Source organism: Quercus lobata, chromosome 7 (assembly GCF_001633185.2).
Source record: "Quercus lobata isolate SW786 chromosome 7, ValleyOak3.0 Primary Assembly, whole genome shotgun sequence".
Taxonomy (NCBI): domain Eukaryota; kingdom Viridiplantae; phylum Streptophyta; class Magnoliopsida; order Fagales; family Fagaceae; genus Quercus; species Quercus lobata.
The window spans coordinates 6,684,174-6,697,151 of NC_044910.1; the positions used below are offsets into that span (position 1 = coordinate 6,684,174).

The window sequence follows — 12,978 nt, forward strand, 5'->3', positions numbered from 1 at the left end:
AATTGTTGGAACTTAATCAATTAGATCTTCATCACTATAATTTATTGGGATATGATCGCAACAAAGGATTCTCAAGAGGAATAAAAATGTAGTTGGCTTAGAAAGTTTGGGTCAATTGAAATATACACCGGAATAAAATAAGAAAATAATTGCTAAAATGAGATTTATTGAAGGTGTACGGTTAAAAAAGAATATTGGTCAAAATATGGCATGATCCATTGAAGTTTTAAACACCTTAAAGTTATAACCTATATTCCAAATGCATCATTTACTCATAATATAGATTGTTGTTCACAAAAACAGCCTAGAAGGGATATGCAGGACCTCGCAAAAAGTATTACTTTTTAATTTTCATCACATCTCAACGCTAATGAAGCTATTTTCAATTATTGATGCAAACTTATTTGCAGGGTCTTAACTCTTAATTTTTCTCGAAAAAAATTTCTTGAAGTTTATATTTACACATTTTGTTTTGATAGGTTGAAATTCGGTACCTCCTCCCTCGCTTTCAAATACAAAAATTCAGTTCTTATGTAAATTCTTAATGTTTAGTAATTTGGGTTGTTTATAATTCTTAACTATTAAATTGAGATTACTACTTAAATATATTTTATTATTTAATTTCAATTAAATTAAAAAATATTTTCTTATTTTTTTTAGTTTACACATGATTCTTGATGAAGCAGTGCATCGCATGAGCATAATACTAGTATATCTAAAAGTTGAATCATAGAGTTTAATGTTGACGTGCTCCTGTTGAGCCACATCAGTGCCACACCAACACCACATCATCAATCTATTTTCAATATTTTCTCTCTCTTATTTTTAATTTTTTTTCTCCTTATTAATTTGCCACTTTACAATTACACATTTTCCAACATTTACTTATTTTAACCTTTTTATCTCCCCACTACTCTACACCTTGACCTTACACTTTCTCCATCCCTTCATCTTTTTTTTATTTTGACTCTTCTTCTCCCCATTTTTTGACTATAAAAATTGGTTATTTCTCTTACATTCAATCCATATTTTGCTCATACAAAAAGGTGAATACTCTCTCTCTCTCTCTCTCTCTCTATATATATATATATTCTTTATTTTGGTGGACGTTTGATTCTTTAGATTAATAATTTTTTATGTTTAACTCTACTTTAGATTGATATGATTTGGTTATATTTTAAATTTTTATCTTCTTAATATTATTTTATTTATTTGTTACATGTTATCCTATGAAATTATAGAATGATTTACTATTATTCTATTACATAGCATGACTTGGATAATTTGGTGTTTAGAACTATACATTTTTCTTTTAAATATTTTTCTACTCATCTTAATTTATATAATTTTATTATTTGTCTCACATTCTCTTCCAGAAAAGGTGATTGCTCTCTCTCTCTCTCTCTCAATTATTAATTCTTTCTTGCAATTGTAAATTTAGATTAATGAATTTTTTTTGTGTCTCTACTTTTGGATGATACACTTTGGTGGTGTGTTTTTTGAGTTATTTATCACATGCACTCTCTATCTTATAGTTTTGGTTTGAGTTAATTTTTAGATATTTAAGAAGTGAGATGATTATGTATTTGAATGTCTCTATAAATTATTTGAGTAATATCAATTGCAAATTTGTAATGAGGTTTGATTATCATGATAATCTTCTTAAGAGAATGAGAAATTCAAATAATTAATATTGGAACTTAAAAATTTTAGTTGTAGAAAAAGAACCATAACACACTATACACAAGTTTGAATAAAATAGATAACTTGAAAAAAAAATAGTATTTCTATCTTTCATCTCAAAAAATATAATAGACTAATATCAATCGAATGCACCTAAGTTTTTAAATAATAAAAAAACTCAAAAATAATAGAATGATATATTTGTAGAGATGGAGAAATGAAAAATAATTTTAGAAATAATATCTCCAGTACATTTTATAGAATAAATCATATATTATAAAATGTTACAAAATAGTTGTATATTCCCACGCATTGTGTGGGTCTGCGACTAGTTTAGATAAAAACAGAGTCAACTCCTCTGGCTACAACTTGCAAACAAGAGAACAACAAAATTCCATCTAGCACTCCTATTTGATGTAGAACAGATAGCACAATCCTTCCTGGAGTAGCAAGGGTGCTGGAAGTCATGGAGTAAGATCAAGTGGGGTGCCAGTAGAGGCTATCGGGGCGACGATATTGGAATTGCATGAAATTTGACAGGTTGAAGGGAAACAACATTTTGATCTAGACTCAAAATCTCGAGCGTCTCTTAAATTTAGATAAATTTCTTCGTTAAGGCCTAGAAAATAGTATTTTTGCTATTTATAGTAATATATTTTTTCCTTAATAACTTTTATTTTAAAAAGTCAAAATACGGTCCCATTTGTTTTGAGATGTTTCTTAGAGACAGTATTTTCAATTTTTGCAATTATTTCAATTTTGCTATTTTTGGCAAAAACTACTATTTTGCCACCTAATTACATGATTAGTGCAAATTGGGGTTTTTGAGCATTTTCCTAGCCACCTAGGGTTTCTTTTTACTATTTAAACACATTGTAGCCTTTAGGGTAGTTTAGTTTTCAAATTTATAAAAATACAAATTTTGTCTATTTCTCTTTGATGATTCTAGAACCCTTTCACCTCGTGAATTTAATGGACCCCTTGTGAATTCAAGGTTTTCATTAAGAAGCTAAAATGTTTTGTTTCTCTTTTCATTCAGAAGCTAACATTTTTAGTTTCTTTTCCATTCAAAAAGCAACGTGTTTGTTTTCTTGTAACTTCCTTGACATTACTATTACACACTGACTAAAGCAACAACTTAATCTATAAAAAAACACTAGTAAACATAATTGGCCTTGGCCATAAGTGCCATTATCATATCAAAGAAGTATGTCCCATCTAGAGCTTAAAACTGTGTGAAGAATGATATTTCCAGCCATTACAACATGCTCTATTTTGGCTCTGATATCCCATTTAATTCTCTATATAATTTGTTACTCTATCAAAACAACTCCTCCATGACATATGCTATTCCTTCGCAACCATATATGGTAAATTGTAGCCCACTAGACCAGTTTGCAAAAGGTAGCTCTAAAACTTTTGCCCTTTAAAATAGTCACCCCCGTTGGACTATTTCATCTCAATTAATAGGAATATCAGTCACTAGGCAAAGCCCCATAATATGCTTCCAAATTCTCTTGGCGAAGGAGCACTCAAAATACAAATGTTCCCTACTCTCTATTTTATTTCTATAGAATGCACAATAACTATCTCGGAGAAACCCTATTGCATCAATATGTTTTTTGTAGTCAACCTATTTTTCAAAGTAAGCCACCCCATAGAAGCATGTTTTTGTATTGCTTGAGGAAACCATAAAAGCATGTTTTTCCACCATACCACTTCCATCTCTTTACGCCTTAACTGATTTAATATATATTATTTTAAATCTAACAAAAAATTATATCATGTTAGTCTTTAAAATAAACTAGAAAGATCACATAAACGAAGCTATAGAATTAATATTTCCAAAAGAAAATTTTAGGTGGCCTGCTGATAACTTTTTTAGACCTTGCAAAAGTCAAAGATTTATGCCTTGAATAAGACCTTCTATTTTTTTTTCTTACACCATTAGAGTATGATAATAGATTTAAAACTTTAAAAACATATATAGATAATAGATTTATTAACTTAAAATAGAGGCTAAATTGCAAAAAAACACATTTTAAGTCATCTATTTTTTCTCCCAAAAAAAAGAAAAAAAAAGTCCTCTATTAATTTCCCCATTAGTAACTCCCAAAACTATGTTATTTTGATTTTCTAATTTTCTTTAATTATAAAAAAATTCCAGAAAACTATAAAAAAAAAAAAAAACATTTTCCCAACTATATTTTTTAGAATCATTTTCATTTTTGAACCATAATTAAAAAAAAGAAAAAAGAATAAGACATATAAAGACGAAAAAAGAACTCAAAAATATTCTCCACAGAAGCATCAAACTCATAATAACTAATCTACACACAATTTCTGCACATTCAAACATAAATCCATTCGCAAAAGTCCAAAGCACTTGAAGAAAGTTTTTTTCTCTACACCAAAAGCATGACTTGAACGGTTTACGCTGAGAGAGTGGGAGACGAAGCCATTGAACTTGACAAATGGGTCGACAAGTATGGGTTCGGATCTACAAAACATACAGGAGATTTGTGTGTTCCTGTACCCGACTCCTCTAGGATTTGCAGCCAAGTGAGGTTGATCCAGGCATTTCAGGGTTCGGCGTCGTCGGATTTGGTGTGGGAAGCAATTTTTTTATTAAAAAAAAATTTAATTTTTCTAGATCTGGGTTTCCTTGGTTGATTTTAGTATTGTGCTTGTTATTAGATGGTGTTTCTTTCACTGGCGATGTAAATTTTTGTTTCTAAATTTTTTCATGGTGTGATTGGATTGTTCTATAGTTTGTTTGGTTGCGTGGAAAGTTTTCTGGATTGCTAGGGAAAATTTGCTGGATGTTTTTGGTAAAATATATCAATATCTTTTTAATTTATTTTTTCTGAAAAAGAAAAATTTTCATTAGCTTTTTGGATTTATTTTAATTGTAAAACCTAAAACGATGTAGTTTTGAGGTCACTAATGGCACAATTCTAACAGAAACTAATGGGAGTACTGATTTGAATCATGTTGAAATTTAGAGGATTGAATTGAATAAGATTAAAAAGTAAAATTAGAATGCTGAAATTAATTTTGGTCATATTTAGACTTATGTTTTACATTTTTGCCTAAAATAATTGTCACTTTACATATCTAAACATATACAAGTTAATATAAGGACAATATAGTTTCATCTCTAATTCTCCAAATGCAAAATAAAAAATGGGATTTTATTTTTGATTTAAAAAAAAAAATTTCAAAAAGTGAATATTTATAAGTTTATTGAAAATGCATTGTTTGAAATTGTTGTGCTTAAGAAAAAAAAGAAGCGAGGTTTCAAAAACTGTAATTTGAAAAAGTGTAGCTTTAAACCACTGTATCAAGTAGGAATATAGTTATACATTTAGTAAATAAATGTTTTATCAAAGAAATTGAGTAGAAAACAATGATAAAAAAAAAAACATAATTCAACTTTAAGGCGTGTTGAAAATGCTTTCTTCAAGGTGACAATGTGCCCCTGCTTAAAAGAGTTTTCTGTTGTTATAAGAAATTCACCTCCATGCAACAAAATCACCAATTGCAAACAACAATATATTCTGAAGTTTTTTTTTTTTTTTTTTTCCAAAGAATTCTTACAAGAATTGTATTTGGCCAACAATATATTCTGAAGATAATGCTCCCTCATTACTCAAACAGCCACGCTTACTGCAATGACGATAATGTGGCATAAAGTTGATGCAACTGACAGTCCTTTGCAACTGCCTTACAATGTACTAATATTGTTGCAGAAAAAGGACAGAGACGATTGTGTTTACTGCCACCTTGGTTTGCAAAATTAGACATATTTGAATTTGAATCAAGTATATTCATCTTGAAACTTTATTACATATGAAACTTTAACACACATCACGCACAAACTCAGACACAATTATTTCAAATCCACACATATTACATTAAATTAGAGAGTACAATCACCCTGACTTATTTCAAGAAAACTTCAACGCCAAGCTGTAAACAAATTAACAAGATGATAAGGCTTTGGAATGACCTTATTATTTGGAAATGGCCATCTGGAAGGCATAGAAATTAAACCATGTAAGCATAGAAATTAAACCATGTAATTCTCAGAAAGCTAGACACACTTAGAAAGAGAGCAGCAAATAAAATTTTACCTTTTGCATATTTCCTTTGGCCTTAAGTTTTTGCAGAATTAATCTCAGGGTCCTGGGGGAGAGTTGACAGCATACCAAGTCTGAGTGATAGTTAGAGCAAGTGCTAACAATGCGCCAATGAAAGCAATGAACGTCCAGGGACTACTGAAATGGTCGTGAAAGACTTGAGCTATCCAGGTCATCCACTTGCTCTCATAGTGCTTCTGAATTTTTGATCTGACATCCTGGTATATTTCGATGTTAGGCACCAAGTCGTTGCCTATCTCATTGAAGAGTTTAGCCACTTCTTCATCGCTGCCAAGGACATTGCGGAGTATCCGTGCTTTCCTTAGCATCTTAACATCATTGGCTTCATCGATTAGTGAATCGAGGAAGGATATATAAGAGGTGACCCCAAAATCATTTTTAAAATCCAGGCACATTTCATATGCTATCAAGTTCAGGAACTTAGGTCTGGTTGAGTCATCCACAACAATTGGAGGAAGGTGAAGTTGTCCACGAAAAGGAAATTTTTTAGTGAATGATATGTTCCACAAGTAACTATTGTTACCACGTTTCAAATGGATACCTGCCGTTTTAAGCTCCTGGACATTGCGATAGGATTGCCACTCTTGGAAATTTTGTATATTTCGGTTGATTTTACCAACCTTTCCATCATACCCTTGTTCACGAAGCATTCGTGTCCTCAGATGGTCTAGTAGATGGACGGGCTCTGTAGCCACTGATATGGTATGATCTTGTGGCTTCTCCTTGTCGTGGCTTTCTTCTTTTGCACTTTGTGCTTGTTGTGGCTTCAATCTTGGGCAGAGTATCCACGATAACCAATTCGGTTTCTTATCCTCTGGTACCTTAACATGCCAGTCAATGTAAGTTTCAATTGATTTGCTCAATTCTTCTTTCTTCTCACTCGAGCTCATCAACCATGTGAGTAGACGATAGGGAAGTTGATTCTCCAGCAAGAACAAATCCTGTTGCCCAAATGCTACACTGTCCGTTTTTATATTCAACTCTTTGAACTTGTCGTTACTTGCACAATATACGTACTGTAATATTGCACAGCCATCCACGAACAAAATCGAAGTGAGGGCCTCATCATCATAGTCCTTGGTCACCTCCTTCTCGTAGCATGTCCTCAGTTCATTGATTTTCTCCTTAATCTTCTGGTATAAATCTTGCATGCTCTTACCGCTACCTTTGATGAATTCATTTGTCAATAGTAGCTTGTACTTCTCTCCTAGCTGGTAATTTGGCTTACCATGATGAATTGGACCGAGTGATACCACTTTTGGCTCATAATTCTTGTTGAAATCGTTGTTATCTCGCAGCAAGAATATAACCTTCTGTATCTTTGGTGTTTGAGATTGATTCTTTGCATTTTCTTCTGCCTCCCTTAGCCTTGCCTCGAGGGTATTATTTTGACTAGTTTCAATTGAAATGCTGTGCGGCTGGGGCTCGTCAGTGATGCCGCAGCTCCTTGAATGGTACTTCTCCATGGAAACAGAATGCTCCTTTTCGGCCAATGAAAGTTCGAACCAAAGAAGGCAATTGAATTTTGCAAGTTTGCTGTCCTAACTCGTATTTACTGTAATTTATTCTTCACGTAGTGCGTGAAAACTTTAGTAGCTTGGGAAATTAGGACTGTCGTTCTTATTTGAATATGGAAATTTTCCTAAAGCAACTATATTTTATGATGGATTAACATATCAAGCTTGGAATATAATCTACAAGATATATCTAAAAAATGCAAAATAAATTGAAACTTGCTTTATGTCTTTATCCATTATGAAAGATTGATGTTGATCGAACATGCGTAATTTCAACATCTTTTCAACTAATACACCAAGTCGGGGACAGGGATCATCTTTTCTATTAAATTAAAGACAATACACAAATGTTGAATGATACAGTGAATAGGCTTGTGTTTCTTCTTACTTTATTTACCTCTTTAGTTTGGCATGGCATGATGTATTTTGAAGCAAAGGTAGAGCTAGAAAATGTTTGTAGGAGGCAAAATTTTGTGAAGCCAATTACAATATGCCATATCAAAATTTAGTGACAAATTCCAAATTTATGTGTCATTAAATTAATTAAACAAATGATGACATGTGTCATCCAAATTGACATCACATTGGCATATTGAGATTTGTCATGTGTCATTTGACACACAAGATATAAATTTCCTATTAAAAATTTATGGATAATTATCTTTATTAAAATAAATAAATAAATAAAATAAAGATAAATTTTCTATTGAAAATTTATGGATAATTATCTTTAGGGTAAATTACAAATTACACCCCTGAAGTTTAGGGGTGATTGGATTTTACATCTTGAAGTTTCATAATTTGGATTTTACCCCCTGAAGTTTGGGGTGTTTGGATTTTACATCCTGACGTTTCAAAACTCAGATTTTACCCCCTAAAGTTTAGGGTTGTTTGGAATTTACACCCTCAAATTTTGAAACTTTAGGTTGTGAAATCCAAACACCCCAAAACTTTAGGGAGTAAAATCCAAACACGCCTAAAATATAGGGGTAAAATCCATGTTTTGAAACGTCAGGGTATAAAATCCAAGCACCCCAAAATTCAGGGGGTAAAATTCAAATTCTGAAATTTCAGGGTGTAAAATCCAATCACCCCCAAACTTTAAGAGTGTAGTTTACAATTTACCTTTATCTTTTTTAAAATAAATAAATAAGATAGAGATAATTATTTATCTTTGTTGATTATTATCTTTATCAAAATAAATAAATATAGATAATTATCTCTAAGCAAAATTTGGGCCAATCAGAGTTTACTACATATCTTTAAGCATATCAATTCAAAGTGGAGCTTATCCGCTGAAACCACTATAAATAGATGACACCCTTTCATTTTCAACCCCAAGTTTTCAAGAAGACCAAACTCTGGAGAAATTCAGTCTTAAGAATTTGATTCTTCTCAAGAGGATTTCTTGTTCAAAGAAAGTTTTCAAGAAGACCAAGCTCTGGAGAAATTTTGTCTTAAGAATTCGATTCATCTTCCAACCAAAGTCAAGAAATGTCAAGAGGATTTTTTGTTCAAAGAAAGTTTTCAAGAAGACCAAGCTTTGGAGAAATTCTGTCTTAAGAATTCGATTCATCTTCCAACCAAAGTCAAGAGGATTTCTTGTTCTGGTCAATTTCAAAGAAGATAGAATCAGATGAGTATTCTTTTGTAAAAGAATCGAAATAGAGATTGTACTCACTGCTTGATTAATACAAAAATATATTTGTGACACCTTTTTCAATTTGTTTGATTTGCAAACTTTGTGATTTTTTTTTTTTTTTTTTAAAGTTTAAAAAGGTACTGGTTTACCCAACCAGATTAATTGTGCAATATTGTATCGAGCTTCAAACAATAAAAAGTAAAAATGTGATACACATGAAATAGTATTTTACCATCAAAATACAAAAAACATCCCATTATCCAGTTTTGTATCTTTAAAAAATTTACAATTGTGCTACAATACCGTCACAAATTTGTGATGGTACTGTAACACAATTGTAAAATGAAATAATTTTTTTTATTCATTCACTTAACATATCTGACTCTTTCTCTTCATTTTTACTGTTTCTCATCTCCTCTCTCTTTCTCCACAACGTTTTGGCCTCTCTCTCTCATGGTGGGTATATTCTGGTATGGGTCGTGGGTCCAGCATGGGTCTAGCGTTGGCGTGGATCTAGTGGCACCGTGGGTTTGGTGGTTTCGGTGGTGTGGTCCTTTGATGGAGGAGTTCAACCTTACCTCCGATGATGGGTTGCTTAAGCTCGCAGATGATGGGCTGTGATTTTTCTAGCGTGGGTTCGGTGGTGGGTTGTGGTGTGTGGGTGGTTTAAGAGTCTATGGGTTGTTGGGTTTTGGGTGTTGTGGTGCAATGGTGGCGGCATTGATCTAGCGGCGGGGGTGGCTGGATGTGGTAGTGAGGCATGGATAAATTGCTGAATTTTTTCGGCAGTCTATTTCGTCTCTAGAATATGCTTGGTGTGTTTCTGTGTGTGTATTTTGCTGTGAGGCATGGATTGATTTTTGTCTTTTGGGTTCAGATGGGTTTGATTTTGGATTCTAATGGGGTTTGGGTTGGAGTTGGATTGGTTGGTTTGAGTTAGTGTGGTGGGCAGTGGTGGTGGCGTGGTGGTGATTGGGTTGTTTTTGCTATGGGTTTGCTGGTTTTATTTATTTATTTATTAAAAATTTGGGTTTTTGGTTCTGGTGGGATTTTGGTGGGCAGTGGGCAATAGTGGTGTAGTGGGCATGGTGGTGGTGTGGTGATAATTGGGTTGTTTGGTTGTTGAGAGAGGGATAGAGAGGCAGGGACAAAAATGAGAGAGAGAGAGAGAGATGAGAGATAGATAATTTGTTTATTATTTTATTGTATAATTTATATTATTTTAATGTGTTATGTTGTAAAATAAAAGTTGAGATATTGAGAGTAATGTAAAATGATCTGGTATAATAAATAAAATAGCTTTTGAGATGGTAAAATAGAATCGTTTGAAGATATGGGATGTGAATGCTCTAGTACCTAGCTACATATAGCAAGTTTCGAATAAACTTTTGCAATAAAACTGTTTATGTTTCTATATTTTGCATCAGGGATCAAGCATAATTATAATTGTTTATGTTTCTTATTCACCGTTATCTTTTTTAGGAAAAAAGGTAGAACGGTTTATTCCATTCTTGCTTCAGACAAAATGAGTTGAATAAATGTGACACACGAAAGATTGATTGTGATGAAAATTTTGAAACTCTAGCTTGAAGTATTTAGAATCTTAATTCTATCTTATTCATGATAAACCACTAGAAGTAAGCTAGTTTGAAGAAGCTGGGCATGAGCACGAACCAACCAATTTCATTTTATTTATTTTTCCACCGTAGTAAGCAAGTTTGGTATTTGATATAAAAAAATACGTTGGAGTCAGAAATTTTCATAGGAGGCGAAGGTAAATATATCAACATTTAAATGTAAAAAATAACCTATAATAATAAATATATTATTTGTGTATAAATTATTTTTTAATATGATTTAATATATGTTATTTTATATTTGACAAAAAAATTACATCAAGTTAGTCTTTAAATAAATTAAAAATGTTGTGGATTTGAGTCTACCTAGCTAAAGAATTAATCTTTCCAAAAGAAAATTTTGGGTTGTTTACTAATCACCTCTTGCAGAACTTGCAAAAGTAGGAGAATTGTGCATTGAAAATAACCTTTTATTTTTTTATTAAATAAATTAGAAATTACATGATTAGAGTATAATAATAGTTTTAAAACTTTGAAGCATATAAAGAATTATTTAATTTAAAATAATTTAAATAATAAATGTCAATTTACATCTCTAACACATGCAAGTCAATATAAGAAAAATATAAATATAATAAAAATTGGAGTGGAATCGTATTAATGAAATAAAAATGCAATAAAGTTCCTAAACCCCTAATCATAAAAATGCAATAGTTCTTTTCTTCAAAAATAATATAGAATCATCTTAATTCTAAAGGTATCATCTCTAATTCTACAAAAGGCTAATTACAACTTATCCATCTGTGATTTGACCAAAATTTAAGTTGCTTACATGTGATTTGAAATTTGGTACTTTACCCACTTGGAATTAGCTTAGTTAGGGTTTCGTTATCCACTTCTGTTAAAAATGAGACTAAATATGTATTTTTGTTCTTTTTTATGTATCTTTCCTCTAAAAACATAAAAAAACATAAAAGAATAAGAGAATACGGGATCAAAGGTAAGGGTTTTGTAAAAATTAAGAAACCAGAGTTATTGGTCTAATGATTAAAAAACCAGAAGCTCAATTGAAGGAAATTTTTTTTGTTGAATTTTATTAAAGGGAAAGAATTATTATGTGGTTTGCGGAACAGAGTTTAACCCCTTGTGCAAGCGTTGCTGAGAGAAACCTGTTAGCAGACACGGCGAAAATCGTAGACAAGAACAACAAAATTAACAAAAAGTAAAGAGGATCTGAGAAAAATAGTGACGGATGGACTGTCATCTCTTGCCTATAATTCCTCTATTTGCAAATCCAAATGGGATAAATCTCCCTCTTACCCAGCAGGTATTCTCTGACTTTCTGTGTTTTGATTATTCATAAAGAAAAGAAGAAGAATTATTTAAGATTGTTTGTATGGTGACGTTGTTATTCAGGGGAATATGAATATATAGATGTGATAGTGGAAGGGGAAAGATTGTTGATGGATAGGATATAGATTTCTGAACAGAGTTTCAGATAGCGAGATCGACTGGGACGGACAAGGTGATATTGCAATCTCTAACACACATATATGTGGGGAAAGCTGATTGGTTGGGGCAAATAGCGTCGATACTCCGATAGTATTGGAGGTAGCGAAGCAGAGTTTGAAGAAGAGGATGCACTCTCCGCCTTGGAGGAAAGCTGACTACGAGCGAGCGAAATGACTATCTCATTATTTCAATTGAGCTTCTGGTTTCTTAATCATTAGACCATAACTCTGGTTTCTTAATTTTTACAAAACTCTTACCTTTGTCTTTTATTCTTTTGTTCTTCTATATTTTTTATGTTTTGAAAGGAGAGAGACATAAAAGAGAACATAAATACATATTTAACCTCATTTTTAACAGAAATAGGTAATAGAACCCTAACTTAGCTAAAATTAGGTAGGTAAAATGCCAAATTTCAAATCATGAATAGACAACTTAAATTTTAACAAAACCACAAGTATATAAGTTGTACTTTTCCCTTCTACAAACGTGAAATAATAGGATTTTTTGTGTGAAAAAAAATATTGTAATTTGAAAAGGTGCATATTTTGAAGTACCTTGAAAATGCAATGTTTGAAAAGTTGTACTAAGAAAAGAAAAAGTAAGGCTTAAAAATCTAAAATTTAGATAGCACGTAGTTTTTGAAGCACTGCATCAAGTAAGTACATGATTATATATTGAAATCTAAAATCGTTTTTGTGTTAAAGAATTTTTTTTTTGAGAAGATTGTTTTAAAAAAATTGAGTAGTGAACAATGATTGAAAAACATAATTCGATTTTAGGGCGTGTTGAAAATAGTTTTTTCAAGGTGATAATCTGGGACAAAATTGGCTTCTGTCATTTTCGGGCAAAGTAAGTAGCATTCTACCCTCTTTCCTAAACTAATT

The 12,978-nt window shown here is 31.8% G+C and overlaps 1 protein-coding gene and 1 pseudogene across 1 annotated transcript; one reads left to right on the forward strand and one right to left on the reverse strand.

Annotated features, from left to right (window-relative positions):
• Positions 1 to 5,578: 5,578 nt before the first annotated feature.
• Positions 5,579 to 7,312, reverse strand: LOC115951474 (UPF0481 protein At3g47200-like). The gene is made up of 2 exons (XM_031068674.1): positions 5,820 to 7,312; positions 5,579 to 5,717 (listed from the first exon to the last, which is right to left on the reverse strand). The coding sequence occupies exon 1, from the start codon at positions 7,310 to 7,312 to the stop codon at positions 5,864 to 5,866; it is 1,449 nt and encodes a 482-aa protein (XP_030924534.1). The 3' UTR covers positions 5,579 to 5,717; positions 5,820 to 5,863.
• A 4,385-nt stretch (positions 7,313 to 11,697) lies between these two features.
• On the forward strand, positions 11,698 to 12,289 carry LOC115951475 (annotated as a pseudogene).
• The last annotated feature ends 689 nt before the right edge of the window (positions 12,290 to 12,978 follow it).